This window comes from Salminus brasiliensis, chromosome 1 (genome assembly GCF_030463535.1).
Source record: "Salminus brasiliensis chromosome 1, fSalBra1.hap2, whole genome shotgun sequence".
NCBI lineage: Eukaryota > Metazoa > Chordata > Actinopteri > Characiformes > Bryconidae > Salminus > Salminus brasiliensis.
This window is the reverse complement of record NC_132878.1, coordinates 67170644-67195310: the sequence shown is the minus strand read 5'-3', so window position 1 is coordinate 67195310 and position 24667 is coordinate 67170644. Positions and strand designations below refer to the sequence as shown.

Here is a 24667-nt window from a genome sequence, read left to right as displayed (position 1 = left end):
CCACTGCTTGAAGAAGGTGTCTTCCAGAAACTGGGGTCTGAGTCGGAGTGGAGCTCTCTGCCCTTTACTGATCCAGCCTCGGGCCCATCCATCTGGCCCCTCAAGAGTCATTCGCATTTCATCAGTCCATAAAACCTTAGAAAAATCAGTCTTAAGATATTTCTTGGCCCAGTCTTTACGTTTTATCTTATGTTTCTTGTTCAAAGGTGGTCGTTTTTCAGCCTTCCTTACCTTGGCCATGTCCCTGAGTATCGCACACCTTGTGCTTTTTGATACTCCAGTAACGTTGCAGCTCTGAAATATGGCAAAACTGGTGGCAAATGGCATCTTGGCAGCTTCACGCTTGATTTTCCTCAATTCGTGGGCAGTTATTTTGCGTTTTTTTTTCCAACACGTTTCTTGCGACCCTGTTGGCTATTTGCCATGAAACGCTTGATTGTTCAGTGATCATGCTTCAAAAGTTTGGCAATTTCAAGACTGCTGCATCCCTCTGCAAGACATCTCACAATTTTTGACTTTTAGAGTCCGTCAAATCTCTCTTCTGACCCATTTTTGCCAAAGGAAAGGAAGTTGCCTAATAATTAAGCACACCTTATATAGGGTGTGGATGTCATTAGACCACACCCCTCCTCATTACAGAGATGCACATCACCTAATTTACTTGATTGGTAGTTGGCTTTCAAGCCTATAGAGCTTGGAGTAGGACAACATGTATAAAAAGGATGATGTGATCAAAATACTCATTTGCCTAATAATTCTGCACACAGTGTATATATTTTTTCTATAATAAAAAAGAACCATTAAAAGTGGTTCTTCTATGTCATTCCTCGAAGAACCCTTTGTAACACCTTTGTAGAGGGTGTGGTCACAAACTGATCAATGATGAAGGGCTAGAGGATGACTAACAATAACTGTGCATCTACAGATGAGCTGCAGTCTCTAACTGTGCCCCAGCATAGTGGAGCTATAAGAGAAGGGGTTTCTGATTATGTGGCTGTGGAGTGTAGTTATCAGTTTACACACAACTGAGCTTGGGGAAAGCATCAGGATAACTGTGCAAGAGAAAAAACACATATCCTGATGGACTGTGTTGTAGTTAGGTGACCAACCAGTTTACACCAGTCTGTTGTGTGTTGTACAGAAAAGGCTCATATGAACACCAAAGACAGCAAACTCTTAACGGCCTCCTGTTTAATTGATTTGTGGTTTATCAAACACAATGCCCTGGAACAGAAAGTACGCAAACGTTTTTCGTTTTTTTTTTTTTCATTGAAGACAATCTGTCATGACAAAGAACAATAAATTCCTTCATTATAAAATAAATAAAAATGTCAGAGTCCGTTCTCAAAGTCAGCAAAGATGCAGCAGACAAACAAATACAAAAGAAAGGGTAAAAACATAGTTGCTAAAAGGACAAAGGAGTGTCTAGAGGAGTGCTAATTAAAGTTAGTCTACTATAGTTTGTGTGTGCACCACTGCACAAAAACCACATGGTATTTTAACACAAGATACATTTCCTAAAGCCTGATCAGTCAGTGAGATATGCACAAAGCACCATGGGATTGATTATTACAGCTTAATTGTGACTGGCTGATGGATTTTTTTAAAAATATGTTTGATTAATGTATTATTATTATTACAAATAAAGTGTTGGGGGAGCTCAGATGATGCCTTTGTAAACATGAGGTGTCTTGTGCATCAAAATAAGAAATTGGGCAGGGCCAGGCATTTGATTGACACATAGATAGATGGCAATTTAGGAGAATATAAAATACCGAAACTAGCATATGGTCGTTGTCGGAACCGAACTTTGGATCATCAAACCAGTAAGGTTGGCATCCTCTGGTTGTGACTGGCCAGCTGTAGTGGTCGTCACAAAAAGTGACGGTTTACAACTGAAACTCACAAAGTGTGCTGCACAGGCTAGAGCAGTGCTGTTCAGTGGTGGTGCCCAGTAAAGAACAAGAAAAATAAGCTTTAAAGAGTCTGAAAGGCATCATCTGAATGACCCCTTACCATAGTGTTGTTTTCACGCTGTCTTCCAATTTATAAGAAGTGCTGGTTCCTGTATCAGCCCAGTGTATAGAACAGATTCCTCAATGCAGAAATGCTGTAGGATATTTGTCTATCTTTAAGATCAGACATGTTATATATTATATGTGCTGTGTGTGTGAAAGAGAGAGAGAAAGAAAGAGAGAGCGAGCAAGAGAGAGAGAGAAAAAGAGAGAGAGAGAGAGAGAGAGAGAGAGAGAGAGAGAGAGAGAGAGAGAGACTGTATGTTTGTGTGGTTGTCCTTTTTAAAAAAGTGACTATTCTATGTATTCTATGTTAGGGATGTATATTACTCTGAACATGGCACTGAACACACACACACATACACACAAACACACACACACACACAATGAAAAGGCAAAAGATTAGTTAGTGACCTCCCAAGGTTCCGCCCACAAATGTGTTCTTCCATAGCTAGTACTGCTAGGTTGGCTACACTTTATATAACAGTGGTAAAACCCATTCAAGCAAATGAGAAACTGGCACAGTCGTTTCTGAGTGATAAGTGGGAGTGAGGGGAGGTTGAGATTAAAGAGTCAATATTATAAAATAGATTAGTGATAGACATAAACATGCCTGAGGCCCTCCTGCCAAATCTAGCATCCTGTAAATTCCATATCTACCTTGGTCACGTGTCTATGAGATGTCTGCACAACCCCCCACCACCCCGTCCCCTCCCTTTTAACCCTGTCATCTACCATTTCTGGCTCTACTTATCAGAGCTGAAGCTACCTGCCCAAAGTCCTCTGAGTTCTCCTCCATCTCTTACAGTCTTCTCCCAAATCATCATAAGCTGAAGGCCTGAGGTCTGAACAAGCAAAATCCACTTTTTTAATGCAGTAAATGCTGTAAAACACACAGTTGACTCCACATGAAGATTTTATGTAATTATGCTGTTTTGTGATGTCCCAAAAGCCAACACATTTACATACATATAACTGTCTATTCAGCCCAAAGTAGTCTCGCCTACACAGTGAAGAATGCTCCCTTCTGATGATGTATCTTGAAGGTGAGAGGATGTGTAGAAAGCTACAACTGCTTCGGGGAGGATTTCTGAGCACCCTACAAGACGGCAATATGCACACGCAAACCCTTTTTTTCTGTCAGCTGCTGATTGCTGAAGGTAGTCAAATAGCTGCTGTTAGAGCTATGAAATGTAAGATAAAAATAAACCAATTTCAAAACAGCCCCGCCCCCAAAATCCCACCTTGCTGTTAGAAAAGCTCCTCCCACCTTCAGGACATGTCACCAGAGTTTTCCTGAATGTCTGACCAAAATGTGCCTTCATTCTAATCTAATCTGTAATATAGACATAGTAAATTGAATTGAGGAACTTGGAGTCGCAGTTTTTCAGGTTTAAGAATTGACTTCACCACTCTTAAGACTTAAGATAACTAGAAAATAACTAGAAAATACTTGTGGGAATCTTAATGCAACGGTTTAGGGTATCATCTTTACTGTAGAATGTCCTGTGCTGTGAAATTATGCTGCAGTAAACCTCTATTTTTGTAGCTGTCTAGGCTAAACTCAGGCAAACTGGATAAGACAGCTCGCTTAGAAGCTACGAAATGCTTCAAAGAAAACTTGAATAAGTTTTAGAGATATGATGCTGTGAACTTTACAAAGGTTTTGTCAACACATCTGATTTTGAAAGGCTTGATCTGAAAGCCGCAAAAGCAAAACTAAAATTTATTGCGTCTCTGTTTCAAACAGCCAAAACAAGCATGTTGGAAGAGTGACTAGAGAGAAGACATCCTCAGTTGTAATTGATCAGCTCACTTGCGGCATATAAAAAATATACAAGCTACAGGAGTAAGCAAATGTGAACAACTGTTTGCAATCATGTGTATTTCCCATTAGACACAATGTTGTGCGAAGAGTCATTAAAAAATTTTGGGACTGTATCCCAACAGCTCACTTTCACTCCAATTCTTTGACTATCTCTAGAGGTTCAACTTGTTAACAAACTGTAAACAAACTAAGGTAAGGGTTAGGTTAAGGACCAGGGCAAGGTTTAGGACCAGGGTGTACTATACATATAAAGTGTTACCAGATTCTCTGTTCACATCTGGGCAGAGCATCTGAGGGTAGAATACAGTCACTCACACAGACTGTAAATACAGCACAAACCACTTCTAAATTGCTTTGCAGTGTCTAAAAGACTTATGCTGTTTTAACCACTTTAGTGCTTTGTCTAATGTAAAAATGGTAGTTTCTAAGACTGATTTCTCATATATTTCTTCTTATTTAGAAGACTTTATAGACAGGTTCAAGTTGGAAATTCAAGATTGAGTCAGGCAAAAGTGAAACTTAGTTGAGATCTACAGCCAAAATAATGTAACCTAATGCAATCAAATCTTATCTTCACCTGATCCTTCCTGTTCTCAGGCAAGCAAAATTAAAAAGTACATTAGTTGTGTGCAACAGTTTCTCATTAGGTTAAATATAATTTCTGCCAGTGGCCAGTTCTGTAAAGCTTGGCCAACCTAGCAGCAGTAGCCACCAAAGAATTCTGTGGGCAGATGATGGACAGATTAGCTGTATGAGGAAACATACACAGTGGGAAAAGTAGCCTAACTGGAGTAATGAAAAGGGAAGTGAAAAGGTAAGAACAGTTGTAAAACCATCTTAAAGTATTGAATAACTAAATAAAACAAGCATGAGACAGGGTTTTGGGTTTTTCGAACCCGCTCTGAGCCGCTGATGTGCCACAGAGATGCACTTCAGTCATATCACAGAGTCTGCTGCTTCCACTTCACCGAGCAGAGTCATGTCAGGTTGCTGAGTCAATATACACACACTTTAACACACACCCGGGTGCCGTCAGTGTCGGCGTGTGTCTGTTCTTGTGGATTGTCACCTGTCTTATCTGAGCAACCTCTGAACAGAAAAAATCACAGTCTTTGGGGGTAAAAGAAGTTGGCAGTCCTGATTCTCTCTCTTCTGTACTCTATGCATGTCTTTCTTTCTTTCTTTCTCAGCAAGCTCTTCATGCCCTCCTGTTTTAAATCATTTGTGGAATATCAAACACAATGCCCTGACACAGATCATACGAAACCTTTAGCTTTTTACTTTTAAGGGTGACCCCCTTAGTGACAAAAAAGGCAGAATTTTCCTGCGTTATTTCTTCCGCTGTGGTGTGATCAGTTTGTCTGCCTCAGGATAAGTGGGGTATTTCACCGTTTCGATCTTCTCCTTTACTTTGTAGGATGGATACAGGCCCGTCCGGCCTAGTCTGCGGTTCACGCCCTTCGAGAAGCCGTCCCAGTGGTTTCCTGCCACTCCGATGACATCACCGGGCTCCAGAGGGATGTCCTCAGCATTCCGGGGCTGGTGGGGGTAGATGGCGATCTGATTGTGGGCATTTTGTCCTCCGAAGTAATAAATATCGTCCAGAGAGTAGAAGAAAGAGGAGGCATCTGGATGGAGCGTCTGCATGATCTCGTACGCCACCCTGCAAACCTGAGACCAGAGCGAAGATCTTTTCAAAGCAACAGTTTGGCCAAAAGGATCCTTTACACAAATTTCCCAGTTTCCCCAAGTGAAGTTAGTCAATCAGCTTAGACTTGTTTGGTGTCTGAAGTTAGACTAATGGTCAATTAGCATGGTGCTAACTGCATGTCTATATCATCACACATTCGCCTCAAACTGTGTTGTTCAGTTGTTCAGTAAACTTTAATATAGTTGATTATGTGGTTTCTGACACTGTATGACACTGACATTATAAACATGACTAAAGTACTGAGCAGAGCTAAGGGCAGCAGCTGCAGCTGGAATTCTGCTTCTACTTTTCCTCATTTTTTTTTTATAAACTCTAATTTGGAAGCAAAACTAATTAACAATACATTCAGTCAAACTCTTGTGTCGCGTGTTACTTAACATACTACTGTATGTTCTGTTATCTCCAGAAAAAAAGTCTCAGTGATGCATATTACTGTTAGTATTGACATACAATGTGTAAATCACAAATTATATTAACACAGACTGAGAGACAGACTGAATGTGCCTACAGTATATCATACATACTACAATATATTAGACAATATAATACAATAGGTAATAATTTACCATAGCACATTTAATCTTTAATTTAATAGTGCATTTCCTACTGTGGTTAATTCAATGTTCTACCTAAGCTTACGCACATTGCTGATCAAGATGTGCCTGTGGTTTGGAGTTTTGAGTGAGTCATGCTATGCTTGTGTGCATGTGTATGTGTGTGTTATGTACCTGTGAGGAAAAGGTGCAGACCAGAAAGTCGGTTTGGGACAAGAAGTGGATGTCCAGTATGACTCCTCTTAGAGAGTTCTCTGTGTATCGGTTATGCAGCCCAGCTGACCACGAGATGGAGTTATCACTGATAAACTCATAGTCGGGATACCTGAAAAACACACAGACCCAAATTAATGACATATACCCCAATAATGGGCTTTTCTCAATTATCACTATTTTAGCACACTGTCAATATATTAGTAATTAGAACAACTGGGTGTCCTTTTTTGATGTTTATTTACTAGAGCAGTCCAAAATGGCTTGAAATAAAATGTTTAAGATGCACAGATCAGCCATAACATTAGTACCCCTTCAACTAATCCCAAAAATATTGGATGGAGCACCATCAATCCAGAGAACACAATTCTTCCACTGCTCCACAGCTCAATGATGGCTTTATAGCCCTCTAGCCCACTCCTGGCATTAGGCATGGTGCCAATAGGTTCATGTTCATAGGTTCATGTCCATTGTATTGGCAATACTTCTATAGAGGTACTACAAATGATTAAAAGGTGGCTTGGTGCTTAGTGCTTTGGGTTAAGGGACACTCTGACCCTGGCTTTCTAACATGTAATATAAAAAAACAAGATTTCTAACTTTTACATTTTCTTTTCTTGTTTCTGAGGCTAGGTTACTAGTAAGCTTACATAGTCAGCACAATTTCATAAGTCCTGTAGGTTCTATCATTTCTGTCCAAACATACATAAAAACACTCACACACTTGCAAACACAAACCTCTCTACATAACTCACTTGGTCTTTGCCTCTTGCAGCAGCGATGGGTCGTCAGTGGCCAGATAAACTCTCTTTTTGTCCAGCTGGATGTGCTGGGCCATGTACTGGAACTGTTCCTCCACGTGCACCATGTACTCCTCTATGGGGTGGAACGCCGCCTCTGTGCCCACCTTATCCGTCCGTCTCACATGCACACTGCAAACACACAAATGCAGACAGCCGTTTAACCACAACTAGACTAGTCGGTGCAGTGTAGTGGGCAACACCGCTGCCCTCCATGTTGTAGACTGGGCAGTGATTACTTGCTTGTTCTGCCAAATACTATAAAGATACAGCTCTCATTATTGTCCTTCATTATAAAAGGGCTGTCAAAGTCTATTGAAATGATTATAAATTCCTCAAAATGTTCAGTTGAGATATTGCCATATCAGGGAATCTGCTTCAGTGCAGCACCTAGCGGCTCTAGCACCCTTAAGAGCCTCCACTATACAAAGAACCCACAAGCTGTGTGAACAAGAGCGAGAGGAGCTGACCCAGTGACTGTATTTCTAATACATATGATCTGTTCAGTCACTGAGTGGAACGTGCAGACACTGCTGCTCTCCCTGGACATCAGTGATGAATACTGGAAACGGTAGTCACTGGGGAAATGAATAACAGGGTTTTCATGTTCAGGTCAATGTAAACCTCCATATGCTTTCATACCCTGAAAATAACATTTCTGAATGATGCTGTAGTGTAAAGAATTTGACCATATCTGTCCCACTGTTCTGCTGACTGTTTGACCGGACTTAAGGGTGATGTGTCTTGGCTGTATGGAGGAGCAGCCTTGCTGTTAAGCTGGTAAGTTAGGTGCTTCCAAAATTCTGATGGGTAGCTTTTTATCTTTTGGAGTGCAGAAGTGAATATATCAGGTTTGATCTCAGCTCAGACTCTGCTGACCTCGGCAGACCTTGGCTTGGACGTATACTTTCATCAGCAACACTCATCTTTTCACTCACATCCCCAGTGAAGAGACCGAGAGACTAAGAAAAGAGGAGGAGAGGAGTGATAGAGACGTGAATACATGAAAAAATTGACTGAACTAAGAAGAATGAGAGAGATAAAGAGATAAAGTATTAAGAGAACTCTCCCATTCTCTTACTCTATCTTTGTTTTAAAGTTCAGTTGTATAATGTAACTAAGGTTATTGTGTACTATTAATAAATACATTTGTGGTACAGTAAACAAACTTAAAGTTTACACTATTCAACTTTATTGTTTCTTAATCTAAATAGTGAGCAATGCATAATTCTATGCTAACCTCCTAATAAAGCTCTCCCACTTATTATATTATTATATTAACGCTTATATACACACTTATTAATATTATTACTTTGACAGATTTTCATAATTATAGCCCAAAACCAATCTTTCAGGTAAATGCAGCCAATAAGCTAAAATCTTCTCTACAGTGTTATTAATTAACTTATTAATGATAAAATATGACACGACAACAACTTTTTATAACAAAAATGACACTGTCACTATTTGATCTTTCTTTAAACTATATTAAAAGATACTAACATATACTATACTTAAATAACTAAACCAATAAAATGGAATACATGTCTTTTTTAAATCAGTTGTAAAAGGTAATGAATATAAATTCAGTTTTCTTGTGAGGAAAAAGTTAGACACCCTATGCCATAATAGCTAGGTATTTCCCCTTAATAACTTCAGGTATACATTTTCTATAATGATCTACCAGTCTCTAACATTAACTGGGAGAGATCTTTTCCCACTCCTCAATGCAGAAATCTTTTAGCTGTGTGACATTTCAGCTTTAGATTTTAGACGGACACTCTCACATACAGCCCCAAACCATGGCATTTGCACCTCCATGCTTCACAGTTGATATGGATTCTTATGCTCAAATGCTGTGTCTGGTCTTGGTCTAGATGTTCTCTGGATACAACCTTGCTCCTTCCATGAAAATCAAATGTCTGTCTGATGGTAGATGCTGTACCATCACAAGCTGTGGTAGATGCTGTGGCAAGAGCTACTTGTGGATCCATTTTAGGTTGGTTGTAGACTTCTTTACTCATTTTGTGGTCTGCTGCTGGAATGAACATGCTAGGACAGCCTGACCTGGCCATGTTGACAGTTGTTACATTTATGAATTATTTTGTTGACAGTGAAATGGCTGATTTCTAAGTGCTCTGAGATCTTTTTAAATCTCTTCCCAGACTCATCTAAATCTACAACCATCCTAATGAAGGCTCATTGGATCTCACCATGGTAAAAACACTCACTTTACCAATCAAGAGCAAACCAAACTAAATATCTTTTTAAACTAAACTTAATAGCCTGTTTAAATTAGATTAGTTCCTCCAAAATCCCATCCAATGATGTTCTAATCATTTGCAGCTGATGTGCTGAACCTGATTCTAATTTCAGCCATTTGCAGTAGCAACAAATGTTGGTTATATTAAACATTTAGCAAACATTGAATGAAAAATCAGATAAAACACTGCTCATAAACTGCTGATGAAGCCTATCTAAGAAATGTCTCGATGTAATCTTAATATTCTACTGAACATAGTTGATTAAAATTCCTTTGTCTAAGAGTGCCAGCCTGCTATGCCACAATATTGAACTAAACAACATGGCGAATGAAGCTGAGAGAAATAAGTCAAATGAGCTCTATGTGTGTAGGTGGTGTTGTAAACCATCATCAGTCGCTAAAAACATTTTTTGGTTTTTTATGTAGTGAAAGATTATGCAGGGTGAGATTCACTTTACTGAGTAATGTTCATGCAGATAAGACACACAAAATGCTGGAATGACCAGTTGGGTGGACAGACGAACAGATGGTGAAAATTAAATGTATGTACCAGCAGAGAGAGGCTCCACCTACAGAACTGTTAACCTTTAGTTTTAGAAGTTGTGTGTTTGCTATGATGCAAAAAACACAACTGTGATACTGTGATACTGTATATTGTGAAACGGTCAGTATTTTTGATACACAAGATTACGACCATCCTGTCAATACTAAAACAGAAGAAATATATTGGCTATATATTATATAAATAATATATTTATCTGTCATGGGTACATGTATGCTGCTTACCCACAAGAGCAGGATTAGCCTGATTAGATGGATATAGATGTCCCAAGGCAATTTATCCCACTAAAACTGTGTCAGTGGCAGAGGGTAATCAAAAACGAGTTAGCAAAAATACCTGTAAAGCAGAGTCAACTGAGGGATGGCCCTCTGTGAACCCCATATAAAAGAATTATTATGGCAACCTGAAATGGGGGCTATGTATACAACACTGATTTCTTCATTCTAAAATGGAAATGTATAAAAATGCTTTTTATGGAAATCAAAGAATGCATAAACTGTAGAATACAACACCAATAATAACAACAACTATATAGCATCCATTCCCTCCCTTGCACATCCCTTAATTTTCTGTTCTCAGTCACTCTCTCAGTCCATCCCCCTCCCTCTCGTTCTCTCTCTCCATTCCTGGACTTCTCAGTGATCGATCAATACCTCCCTGTTTCCCCTTGCTGCAAACACACACTTTCACACTCTTTAGCTTTGCCCTAGCTCTTATGCGGCTGACTGACTGCACCCGCAGTGTTTGTACCAGGCTCGTGTTAACACACTGAAAATCCACCCGGCCCATCTCTGAGGAGAGCCAGACTAAACCAAGGTTTCTCTGACACCCACGACAAGCGCTTTCATCCGGTCGTTTCTGCACCGTCTCCTTTTAAAGAACAGAAATTCTGCCATCTGTGGAGTGCACAGCAGTGTAAGACTGGTCATGTTAGATCAATAATACAAAGAGCTGGGCCTCAGCTGAGTTTGCTTGGTGATACTTTACTGTAGAGCAGCATTCATAAGGCTACATGACACCTACATAAACCTTTCAAAACTGACATGAATGCACATAAACAGCTATAGAGGCTCATTCCAACAAGTGTTCCTACAGTGTCATTCAGGACTGTGTTGGTCATCTTTGATGCAATTTCACCCCAGAAACTGACATTTGTTGGAATAAGCTTTGGAATAAAGCTAATGTGGGTGTCATGAAGCCTTACAAATGGTGCTCTACAGAATAGTGTCATGGTTTGCTTTTGAGACTCCGTTCCCGTTTTGCATATCTAGATTTGTGCAGAACGTCAGGCACGCTATTACAGATCGTGCACCCAAACTTAATTCACAAGTTAGCTCATTATTTTGATTATTTACGGTTAGTGCACTTTGAGGATGGTGTTATGATTATTCATGGTCAGTATGCCTGGAGGATGATATGATTACTAATGGTTAGTAAGCTTTGAGGATGAAGTTATGATTATTTATGCAGGGTTTGACACTAATGACTGCCCGAAAGACTGATTTGTACTTCTTCAAAGATGCACATAGGCCGATACTATATGGGCAAAAGTACTGGGACACCTGCTTATTCGTTGTTTCTTCTAAGCTTATGCTGCCTTCTTTTCTGTACAGGAAAGGCTTTCTACTAGATTTTGGAGCATTGCTGTAATAGCATTGGATTTGATTGGTCAGTGAGGTCTTGGGGTTTTAGAAAGTCAGTGAGGGCCATTTGCAAAGATTTCATTGAATAACTGCCTTTTGCCCCCTAAAGAACCTTCTTTGGATATTTTTAGAACAATAATAATGTAAATGAGAATTGAAGTAAATAAACCTTTGGAAGAACCTTTGGTTCTGGCTGCGAACTGCAGAATTTCTTTTTTGCTCTCACTCGCTTTTAGTATTTCATTTATACCCTCATGTGTATAGACATTAAACACTACAGTTTGATCTATTCTGAGTACTGGGTCTTCTGGAGAGGTGTAATTATTGTAAATTGGGCATTTGGATTAGTTGACAAGCCTTTGACATGCCCCAAGTACAGCACTCAATAATGTGTTATGGCTCCTCTTGCTACAGTAGTCTTTCCATTCTGCTCAAACTGATACAAACTCTTGTTGACGATCACAAGGTATCACAAAGGATCACTAACCGTACTGCCAGAATATTAACAGAAGAGGTCCAGAAGAGATGGTCCAAACATTACTTCACTTATTCTTGAGGGTCAGTCAAATGGTTAGACTGGAATTAGCACAGCCCGACATGCTAAGCTAAGGCTAACGAATTCAGCTGATTTCCCAAAGCTTGCCAGAGCTCAGCTAAAATCAATAAACAGAACTGAGCCTTGTGAAAGTACAAGCTGTTCCACACTGGCTTGGAAAGCTAATGCCTTAACTAGTTTCATGTTGAATCAAGGCAATGATGCAGTCACAGCCAATCCCTTTGGTGAAGTGTTCTGAACCACTAATGAACCTGGAACAGGGTATACCCAGTGGTAATGGCCAGGTGTCTGAATCTGCTGGTAACTTTGAACAGGAACTTTGAACAGGCTAGGTAAGACCCAGGGCCTAACAGGAAGCTGCTCTCTCCAACTAAGAACCAAAACCGGAATGAGCATTCTGGTTGTGGGTAATTCCACTATCGGGAAGGTAAACAGCAAATCATTGCTAACATGCTGTCTGCTCATCATCACAGTCTTTGAGTTAAATGCACAGCGTCCCAGCGGAAATCCTTAAAAAAGCACTGTTTAATACAGTTGAAAAGCTGACAGATCAAACATTCATTAGTGAACCTCTTACAACCTAATATCTTCTTGACTGATATGTTTTCTCAACTGGAAAACCTGCAGCCGTAAAGTAGTAAGTTATGTCGACAATTTCAATCTGTGCAAAGCTTTTTTTTTTTAGGCCAGACGGTGGCCACCTCAGCAAGACTGGGATGAAAACATTAAAGGACAATGTGCTTTTTGTCCTCTGCCACGTCTGCCCCTTGTTCTCAAGCACAGATGCATTTACAGCCTCCTCCTCCTCCTCACACCTGTCCATAGTGATCGTTATATATATAACACCGAATAAGGATGGACCAACTTCAAATACCATTTCACATGAGGAGACACTACAGGTGAACAGATCCCCACTGCTGGAGGACATCACTCAGACTGAGTTTCTGACATTCGCTAAGAGTTATAATGACATGGAACTTCTGCCAGGGTCACTGCGATCACCAGCAGGTTCACTGTAATCATCTCTCACCCTTCACCCGTTCTCTCTCAGCTCCATCCCCTCCACATATGGATTTTTTTGAAAAGAAGGGGAACTGGTGTGTGCTGGGACTCGGCTTTCACTCTCTTTTTCTCTTAGTCCACATGTTTTACACAAAAAATCTTGAGCATCTTCTCGCCCCGGTCCCTGTCCCCTCTTTCACTTGAAACAATCTGTAAAGCCACTTTAGCACCACCAGCAACAGCCTCGTCCACTGACAACACAAAGCATGACATGTTCAATGAGCAAGACTGATAGCAGCAGTAGGGTACAAAACACTGGCAGCTCTTTTTGATATGTTCTGTTATACTAGAGATGGCACAGACAGCTGTTCTGAAAACAAGTATTCCCTGTAGTATTTCCTATTCCTGTGTTTAGTAGAAATAGAAGGAATAGAGTGTAGTTAGCTCATACAGTGAATCAGCTTAATGTAATGTCAGAGTGCTACAGAGGCTCCCATTATCTCTACAAAGCTAGCTCTTATTAATATTAGATTTTATGTTTTTTTATTTAAAGTTGGCTTTAATAAAAAATTCACAGTTGGCAGAATGCAGGTTAGCAGAATGCAACAGTTCTCAATGAGGTAGCCCCATACAACCTTCTACTTCATTCAACTTGAATCCAGATAGATCTGAGAACACAGGTCGGCTAAAGGACGCAGCTTTTAACATACATGCCACAAAGGCCTAGAACTGACTGCCAGAAGATCTCAGAAGATGTACAATAGATGCAGTAGCTCTATTTAACAGTACAGAAGACACACACCCATGTTCTCCCACTGTGTCTCTTCAGTTAAGTCTTTAACTTGAATATCCATCTACAGGCTCAAATAAGAGAACTCAGTCTGAGGCTGTCCTTTAGAAAACTGTACTAATACAGTCTCTTAAAATGGGTCACTGTATAGGGGGTGGGCATGAAAGAAGACTACATTAATAATGCATTATAAAATTTGAAAAAGTAATGCACTGGTATCTGCTGAGAGGCAACTGCATTTCCCCAAGATTGTTAATGAAAACCAAACCCTAGATTACTATTTTCATTTTGATACCATTTTTAAAATTGTAAATGCTAATTACTATTAAATATTACCACTACATATAATTTAGATGCACTGGAAATGGGTAATCTCAGCCCAGTTACCCTAAAAATGTACTTAGTGGCTCACATGCTTGTCTGTCATTAAAATAAATTGTCAAAAACTGTATCAATAAGAATGAAAAAAGCAATAGCAATATTATTTACAGGTTATTGCAAATGAATAATAGAATTATTAAAATGAAGCAATAGAATTAATGTCTATTGTACATTAATAAAAACTCTCACAGCAATGCACTGTTTCTACACACTGATCTATTTTACTGTGTGCAGCTGTGTGAACATCCATCCACCATAACCCCTCTGGTCGGAGTAAATACATATTTCTGCAGGCAACCCTAGGTGTATTCCACAAAGCAAGCTAACTCAAAGGCTTTTTGAGAAAAGCATGGTTAAAAGAGGCTGAACTTCAGCACTGCTAAGTTACTGTAGTGACCTATATGTTTGGACAAATCTGCTCAATGCCAGGCTAAAGTTGGCTTAGTTAAGCTTGATCAATTCGATTGGAGAAGCTATGCAATGCCATTTCTCACCAAGGAACACAATACTTAGCGTTCTGCTATGGTTCTGTCCACTGTATATAGGGTTGTCGGTTCAATACCCAGGTTTTGCAAGCTGCCTTCATTGGGCCCTAGATCAAGGCCCTTCACCCTCTCTGCTCCCTGGGGGATGTAGTGTTGGCTGCCCATGTGTGTGTTCACTGCACAGATGGGGTACAGGCGGAGGCCAAATTCTGTATCCAACACCAATGGTGAGTACGAGTGTCTTGTCTAAATAGTGCACATTTAGTTTAAATGTTATTATAATTATAAGGAGTTAATGAGTAAGATATGGAATTAGGGATACAACAGCTCATTATTTACAAAAAGCCAAATATAAATGAAAATGGGCGCAATTTAAAATAACGTTTATATATAAATAATAAGGTTTTATAGAATCCTAAAATGTTGGTTACTATTGCCTATGAAAAATGTAGTTGTAATGATTATTCCGATCTGTTTGGGGTTACCATACGTGTTTATTATTTTTTTTTTTGCTTACATCCTGATTAGAACCAGTAGTCCAGAATTTCCATAAGTGTTCAGAGTTGGCATTAAAGTGAATTACAATACTTTGTTAGTTTTGGGGAATGCAATTATCTTTAGTGATCCACATTTGGTCCCCTTTTATGCTCTCTGCACATGATGATGCTGGGTCCAACAAACAGTAAAAGCATTGCAAACAACAAACAATTATAGCATGTTGCAGTTTCAGACAGCATTAGCTTGACAAGCTTAGTGGTATTTTTTTCTAAAGTCATGTATTCATCAAATACATTTCCTGTAATTGACCAATTAAAAATCCCCTGGGATTCTCCTTGTTGAAGTTAAATATACAGTGGGATATAGAGGGGATTCTGACTCTGAGATTAAGGGTCTGAGTCATGCAAGGTGGCTTTACTGAAATGCTAAAGTTAGTCTCTACCTCACAGAAGGGAATGAACTGTTCTAGAAACTCATTTGCCTTTTTTAAAACAACAGATGAGAAAGCACTAACTAAATACAATGAAGCATTTCTAGTCCCTGTAGAGAATTACTGCCAATTGAATAGGACTCTCTGAAGCAGATAAACATGAACTGGCACCATGCCTATTGCAAGGGTATTTTAGTATTACACATACATACTGTTATACAGTACATACACATAAGCTGTAATTTTTAAAATTTTTATCAATCATTCAATATCCTGACCTCACTAATGCTGTTGTTGTTGAATGCAATCAAATCCTTACAGCAACGCTCCAAAAGCTAGTAGAAAGCCTTCCCTGGACAGTAGAGACAGTCACGCCAACTCTTTTAATACCCTTGATTTAAGAAGAAACAATTAATGATCATGTGTCTCAATGCTTTTTGCCCATATAGTGCATGTTACATTTTTTAAATGAAACACATTTCAATGTTATAAAAGTCAGGTTGATGTTCCTCTGAAGGATCCGGTTGACCTTGGCTTGGACTCTGCATGTTTGTTCTGGAAGCTGAAGAACATTGAAAAGAACAGAATGTATTTCCCTGAAGTGCACAAAGCAGCTCCTGGAGGACCCTGACCTATTATCCTGCAAGACCCTGACCTGTGCCCCTGAATTAAGTGCACTTTTATCACCACATTCACCCCAGTGGGGAGAGTGAGAGACAGAAAAAAGAAAAAGACGGGGGAGGGGTGGAAGACATGTATAAAAGAGAAAAAAGCACAAAGACGGTGAAGAGTGATGTAGACACTGAATAGAGGAGAGAGGGGAATTCACACCATTGAACAGATAAAATGGGAGAGAGAGAGAGAGAGTGATGAGACAGGTGCTACAGAGCCACACTGAATGACTGGGAGAACCAAACACAAGTAGCTCAAGTAAAAATACACTCCACACTGTTACCAAATCAATTTATAACACACTCCCACAGTGTTACCAAATCAATCTATAACACACTCCACAGTGTTACCAAATCAATCTATAACACACTCCACACTGTTACCAAATCAATCTATAACACACTCCACAGTGTTACCAAATCAATCCATAACACACTTCACACTGTTACCAAATCAATCTATAACACACTCCACACTGTTACCAAATTGATCCATAAAACACTCCACACTGTTACCAAAGCAATCTATAACACACTCCACACTGTTATCAAATCAATCCATAACACACTCCACACTGTTACACTACAGACCTGTAACACATTCCAGTGTTACACCACTGACCTGTAACGCACTCCACAGTGTTGTAAAACCTATCCATAACACACCCTACACTGTTACACTACAGACCTGTTACACATTCCACAGTGTTACACCACTGACCTGTAACACACTCCACATTGTTACCAAATCGATCCATAACACACTCCACACTGTTACCAAATTGATCCATAACACTCCACACTGTTACACTACAGACCTGAAACACACACCACAGTGTTGCAAAACCTATCCATAGCAAATTCCAGTGTTACACCACTGAACTGTAACACCTCCCACACTGTTACACTACAGACCTGTAACACATTCCACAGTGTTACCACTGACCTGTAATACCCCACACGGTTACAAAACCTATTCATTACACACTCTACACTGTTACACTACTGACTTGTAATACCCCACACTGTTACAAAACCTATTCATTACACACTCTACACTGTTACACCACTGAATGTAATACCCAACACTATTACAAAACCTATTCATTACACACTCTACACTGTTACACCACTGAATGTAATACCCAACACTATTACAAAACCTATTCATTACACACTCTACACTGTTACACCACTGACCTGTAATACCCTATACTTCTACAAAACCTATTCATTACACACTCTACACTGTTACACCATAACACTCCACACTTCTGGTAATTACTTGGCGATGTAGTGAAGTTTGTGAAGTCTGTGTGTAATCTAACGGCATCACAGTTCACCTGCAGGTCATTGCTATTAACTCTGTTCTCATCTCAGAACTGGAGCTGTTTCGCTATCTCATGAGTTCACCCTGTTAAAAAAAGATAAGACTGAGATATTCCTGAAGAAAAAAAGAACAATTTCTTCATTTCTTTTGTATTAACAGAGGGAAGATGAAAAAGGAAAGATAAACGTAAAGAATCCTCCTGCCATTGACCACTAATGATTAGGTGGTGGAGAGAGTAGTGTTAAATTTCCTTTTCTGTGGAGCAGGATGATAATTTCCCTCCAAAATGTAATTCATCAGATGTCTGCCTTCTGCTTCTTTCATTTGGCACTGATGCTACGAGACAAATATAGCTAACAAGTAGGGAATAAGCCAGTTAGCATTGTGGTAACTAAAGTATCACACACATGCCTCAAACCACACAGAGTTGCTTAGTCCAGTTTTCTTTGTGGGGTTAAAAGAATTAATGATTAATCACATTATTTGTGTAGTTAATTACAATGAATTGCACTACAACTCTACTTGGTATGGAAATAAATATTGATTTGTATTTGATTGATACAGTGTAATAATTGCTTTTAAGTAAACACACTAACCCGATAATTGGATGTTTGAAGCCCAGTTTGACGCTGGCCTCTTGCATCTCCTTCTCCAGCCATGCCTGTGGACGCACCAGGTACTTCACAAACTGAGAAACCCACCAGACTGAGGGATCACCATGGAGTCGCTGAAGCCGGGGCGCCAGATCCTCTGGGATGGCCAGGGGCAGGTAAGGGGGCCTTGGATGAAGACTATCCACTATGGGCAGCTCCACCACCTGAATATCCCGGTCATTATCCTCACCTAGAGAATAAAGACAGCAGAAAACAACAGAAACCCCCTTACTAAAGACTGTAAACCTGCATAAGACCTTAAAATAATGAGGGTGATAAGACGATATCCTTCATATTGTAACATTTATAAACTCAAAAGTTAGAAGTCTGTAGAAGTTATAAAAATTAGTTGGAGCTCCAAAAGCTTATTTCTATCACTTCCATGTCAACATAAATAAACCCTTATTAAATTAACCCAATAAGTAACAGCAAATGAATTGTCTACCGCTACATATTTTGTGGTTTGTCGCAAACAGCTGGCTGAGCTAAACTGTTGTATTTGAGAGGATTCTTTTTATTATTGAACAACAACTATGTTCTCAATCAATCCAAAAGACTCATAAATATCAAAGCTTAATATTTTTGGAAGTTGGAGTGGGTTTTTTTTTTTCTTAGGAGGATATCTGTTCGTGCAGGTAACAATTACTGTGCAGAATTATTAAGCAACTTACTATAAAACAAATATATACCCATCTCACTTGTTTATTTTCACCAGGTAAACCAATATAACACAAAATTTAGAAATAAACATTTCTGACATTCAAAAACAAAACCAAAAACAAATCAGTGACCAATATAGCCACCTTTCTCTACGATGACACTCAAAGGCCTTCCATCCATAGATTCTGTCAGTTGCTTGATCTGTTTACGATCAACATTGCGTGCAGCAGACACCACAGCCTCCCAGACACTGTTCAGAGAGGTGTACTGTTTTCCCTCCCTGTAGATCTCACATTTCATGAGGGACCACAGGTTCTCTATGGGGTTCAGATCAGGTAAACAAGGGGGGCATGACCCTTACTGGTCAGCCACGCTGTGGAGTATTTGGATGCATGTGATGGAGCATTGTCCTGCATGAAAATCATGTTTTTCTTGAATGATACCGACTTCTTTCTGTACCACTGCTTGAAGAAGGTGTCTTCCAGAAACTCTCAGTAGGTCTGGGAGTTGAGCTTCACTCCATCCTCAACCCGAAAAGGTCCCACAAGTTCATCTTTGATGATACCAGCCCATACCACTACCCCACCTCCACCTTGCTGGGGTCTGAGTCGGAGTGGAGCTCTCTGCCCTTTACTGATCCAGCCTCGTGCCCATCCATCTGGCCCATCAAGAATCACTTGCATTTCATCAGTCCATAAAACCTTAGAAAAATCAGTCTTAAGATATTTCTTGGCCCAGTCTTGACGTTTTATCTTATGTTTCTTGTTCAAAGGTGGTTGTTTTTCAGCCTTCCTTACCTTGGCCATGTCCCTGAGTATCGCACACCTTGTGCTTTTTGATACTCCAGTAACGTTGCAGCTCTGAAATATGGCAAAACTGGTGGCAAATGGCATCTTGGCAGCTTCATGCTAGATTTTCCTCAAAATTCATGGGCAGTTATTTTGCGTTTTTTTTTCCAACACGTTTATTGAGACCCTGTTGGCTATTTGCCATGAAATGCTTGATTGTTCGGTGATCACGCTTCAAAAGTTTGGCAATTTCAAGACTGCTGCATCCCTCTGCAAGACATCTCACAATTTTTGTCTCTTTTCTGACCCATTTTGCCAAAGGAAAGGAAGTTGCCTAATAATTAAGCACACCTTATATAGGGTGTTGATGTTATTAGACCACACCCCTTCTCATTACAGAGAGCCTATAGAGCTTGGAGTAGGACAACATGTATAAAAAGGATGATGTGATCGAAATACTCATTTGGCTAATAATTCTGCACACAGTGTATAAAGCCCCAAAGCCCCAACCCTTACACACCACATCAAAGCCCCTCACGCAACACTGACCCCACATACATGACTGCTCACACCTCACACACCACAGCTTCAACCATCATACACCAACTCTTTAGTGTCTCAGTGTGCAGTCTGAAGGGCTCATGCAGTCCTGATCAGACAGAGAAGCCTTTTCTAGTGTCTTAATCTATTTATTTTGGTTAGGACTTTTATTTATGTATTTACAACTAATCATTTTAATATTTGCAATTAAGTTGACAGCTTCTTTAAGGATTAAAAAGTCATTAGGACACCAAAAGTCATCCTCTACTATACAGACACGTTTTACTTCTATTGTACATTTTAGCTCAAACTAGGCTACAATCAACTTAAGTTCAACTGGTATTTTGCTGATGCATCTGAGAAAGAAAATCGACAAATGAGCTGGATTAAATCCCGCTAAAGAGCACTGGATGCCCTGTACACTATCCTGTATTTACCATCAGGGCAAAATATTTGACATAAAGTGATTAATGTCACTGTAAAATACATATGGAACATTAAATCATGGGAGGATAAAAGCTGCCATGTTTATATTTGACCTCATCTCTTGGGAACAATGTGACTGGATATAAAATCTATACAGCGTGTATAAAGCTGAATGCCCAATATATCATCCTCTGCTCATAAATGCACAATGCTGATGACTCGAATGCTATTTAAATACAGAGCTAAAGCAGGATTTATGCCAAAGTGCACAGTCAGCAGAATTGAGAAGTTAATCGTGCTATTTGCATTGCAAGGAGCAAGCTCTGGACAGAGCGAGAGAGAGAGAGAGAGAGAGAGAGAGATGTCTGAGTCCTTTGTGCCAGTTTCAGGGCTAAATTAAACACATTTTAGAAGTCCGTTACAAAACAGAGGTGAAATGAGTACTTTATGACCCATGTGCATAGAAAACACCAGTTGTCAGATTCATAAAACTCAACGATAACAGCACTACACTTCTCAAAATGTGTGCTGCAGTCCTATTAATAAAGTCATCATGCAGGTGCTTGGGGCAGCACTCTCTCTATACTGCTGCAGTCTTTTTACATGTGACTTCAGCAAAAGCCAATGCATATTAGTCATTAGGCAGTACATATAATATATAATGTATGCATATTATTGACTAAAGCTCAGTGCCTATTTAAGTGTCATCATGCACACTAAATCTGCCTCTGTGGCACCACAATGGATCTGAAATAAAGTATTTAGGATGTGACTGACAGTTTTAATTCAAGGCGCTTTAAACAAATATTGTATAACTGTTTAAACTTTTTTACAGGCTCAAAAGTATTATATTATACAATCGATTGGTGAGCAGTTTCATGGTCAGTCGTAGCCTGTTCCCTCATTATCTCATGACAAATTAAAGATATAAAAGGTCTAGAGTTGATTCCAAGTGTTGATCTTGCATTTGGTTGCATGAGAACTCAACTCAGAAGTATTGATGCAAGTGAAATAGGCCATCATTAGGTGTTTATTGGTGATGTGACTGCTGATAGTACCAGGATGAATTCTGCAGTGTATAGAGATAAACCTTCTGCTCAGATTTAGTAAGATGCTGCAAAAGTGATAGGATAGTGCTTTACACTATGGGTAGGTAATAATTAAGCAACCCAGGAGCTTTTAAAGGCAAAGAAATTGAATGACAGTCTTAAATGACAGTCACCTTACCTTAACCCAAGTGAGCATCTTTTTCACATCCAAAACCCACAAACAAGCAGTAACCAAGGGTCTGGCAAATACATGTAATCTCAACTGAGGAAACTGAGCATCTGGTGATATCCATGAGACCCAGACTTCAGTCCATCACAGACTGCATAGGAATTGCATCTAAGTCTTAAAAATAATCCTAATTTATAGTGATATAAGTTTGCCCAGTTACTTTTGAGCCTGACGGTACATTATTACTGTAGGATAATTAAAAGTGAAAGAATAAACAACTATATATATATATATATATATATATATATATATATATATATATATATATATATATATACATGTGGAATCCCAGTGCATCACATAAACGGCACGTTTGCTGTGAGGTGATGACTTTAATTCTTCTTTCAAGCAGCGAAACACCTCACCTCTCTCTTATGTATCTGTTTTTTTCCGATTGACTAAGGGATGATACTGAATTTTGAGCCCACATCCTCTTCCTACTGGGAAATATATTGTCACAGTCACGCAGGTGGTGTTGTTTGCAAGGCATTGTCCTCTTATGAATCTCTAAGGCCACATACAAATGAAGGAAATGTGTGGTAACACAAGCCAGCAATCCTTGATTATGAAGGACAAAATGTGTTACTGTGACATTATTAGCTATTTGAAAATCAGGTGTTGCGTTTTATGAATCTGGACCAAAATATTTATTTCCCTCATAAATGTACATTTCACAGATGATCATGCAGAAAATGTTGTGGTCTGCTTCCATGTTCCACTTAATTTTCTAAAATATGACCTTATGCTGGCTGTTTTTTTTTCTATGCCTTTTAAAGCAGGGTGTTAATTGGTGAAATCAAAGTGTGATGTTGGGAGAGTTTCTGTGGTGGAAGACTGGTGGAAGTGGCTAGGTGGAGATACAGGCCTTAAACACTAGCTGAAAGAATATTTATTAACAGAAGCTCTTAGGATTGGAGGATTTAAAAGTTTTCTAAGAAAGGTTAAGATAAACTCTTTAGGATAAAAAGGATCCGAGGTCTGAACAAGACTGGTTTGCCTGCAGGAGCTGCATATTCTGCACAGTTACTGGCAGGAAAGATCAAATTTACAGGCCTGTGGCCATAGCGGGCAAGGAGTCAACAGGTTGAGAAAGACGAGCTTGGGCAGTTCGATTATTGGCTGCTTGTGGAAGTGACTGGGATGAAAATAGGTTCACCAGCAGAAAATAAATATTCATATAAGTAACCTTTTATCATGATGCATGCACAGAACTAAGCAATATAAGCTACACTACAAACCACTAACACACTAAATCAAATTGCTAAAAAAAATGAAGAAAAAAAAAGGCAAACCTGGACCGAATTATTCAGAGGTGAACTTGGCAGGACAGATGAACCCATGACAATTATTAAATATTAAAACAGGAAGAATGATGATTGTTAAATATGGGCATGTCTGCACAAGGCACAGCCTATGCCAAAATAAAGTAGCTTGAGCATGGACAGATCAGGTGAGTAGGGGCAGGTGAGACACTACAGGTTTTGTGTGCAGGAGCTATATTGTATGGGCATTGTATTGACATGTAATTCAAGCTTGCTCATATTACAAATTGAGCTAACGTAAGTCAATACTCTTAGAAGCTTACAAAAATGTTTCTCAGGTATTTTCTGAAGAAAATTTTCATTACTTTCTCACAAAAAAATCTTAATTATTTTATTTGGTTCCTTGACTTGTTACAATAGTGGAACTCGTTTTGGTGTAATATAGCCCACTTATATCTATAAAGAACCAAAGGTTTTCCACCAATCTGAAGAACCCATTAAGCTGAAACTGTATATGTGGGAAGAGGAAATTTCTTCTTAAGAAGGTGAAGAAGGCCATATAAATCCCTTAATGAGATCCCCATTTAAAGAGTGTGGGCCACAGGATCTTTGTTATGTATCTTAATCAATATCATGCTACATTTTACAGCTTGCCATAAACGACACAAGGTACATTTTGGTTGTGAAGTAAACTCTTATTGCACATTTACTGCGTTTAGTCTGCTCAGAGCCTCAGGAGAGAAAAACACCAAACCACGACACTTTAACAAACAAGGACTTGGAGAGATGATGAAAGAAACTGAAAATAGGACAAATTATAGTGAACTATATTCATTAAAACTCATTAGAAATTACAGTGATAGAGGCTTATCTTGTGAACTCGTAATTTAAGAAAAATTATGAGGCAGAAGTAAAGCAGTAAACTTGTTTGTGAGTTATAAAATGGAGATATTCATAGGTTTTGAAGTTTGAAGAGTATCAATTTTGGTTTGAAGTTGAAAACACAGAAAAACAGATAGAGAGAGAGAGAGGAGAGTAAGGGAGAGTCACAGAGAGAGGGACATCAGAGAGTGGGTACGTTTTATCAACCGTATTCTCAAAGCTTGCTGAAAGAAAGTTGTTTCCAAAAGTCACAGAATATTATATTGCAAGGTGACACCCTCTGTCTGTCTCTCTCTCTCTCTCTTTCTTTCTCTCTCAGGGTTTTACTGTGAGTAGCGCATGGCTAGAAGCAAAGGTCTGTTTGAAACTGATTAAAAAGGTCACTTAGCATCTCCAGAGAGAGATGGGGTGGCAGAGAGAGAGAGAGAGAGAGAGAGAGAGAGAGA

At 39.3% G+C, this 24667-nt stretch overlaps 1 protein-coding gene across 3 annotated transcripts in view; it reads right to left on the bottom strand.

The window, feature by feature from the left end:
• Window positions 1-1188: 1188 nt before the first annotated feature.
• The window catches only part of fut8b (fucosyltransferase 8b (alpha (1,6) fucosyltransferase)), a 161928-nt gene continuing 138449 nt past the window's right edge, over window positions 1189-24667 (bottom strand). For all 3 annotated transcript variants that reach the window (XM_072687254.1, XM_072687271.1, XM_072687262.1), the window contains 4 exons: window positions 18329-18575; window positions 7077-7253; window positions 6283-6433; window positions 1189-5514 (listed from right to left, as the gene is read on the bottom strand). In XM_072687254.1, coding sequence (XP_072543355.1) covers window positions 5173-5514; window positions 6283-6433; window positions 7077-7253; window positions 18329-18575 — 917 coding nt within the window. In that variant the 3' untranslated portion in view covers window positions 1189-5172. The remainder of the gene's footprint in view (window positions 5515-6282; window positions 6434-7076; window positions 7254-18328; window positions 18576-24667) is intronic.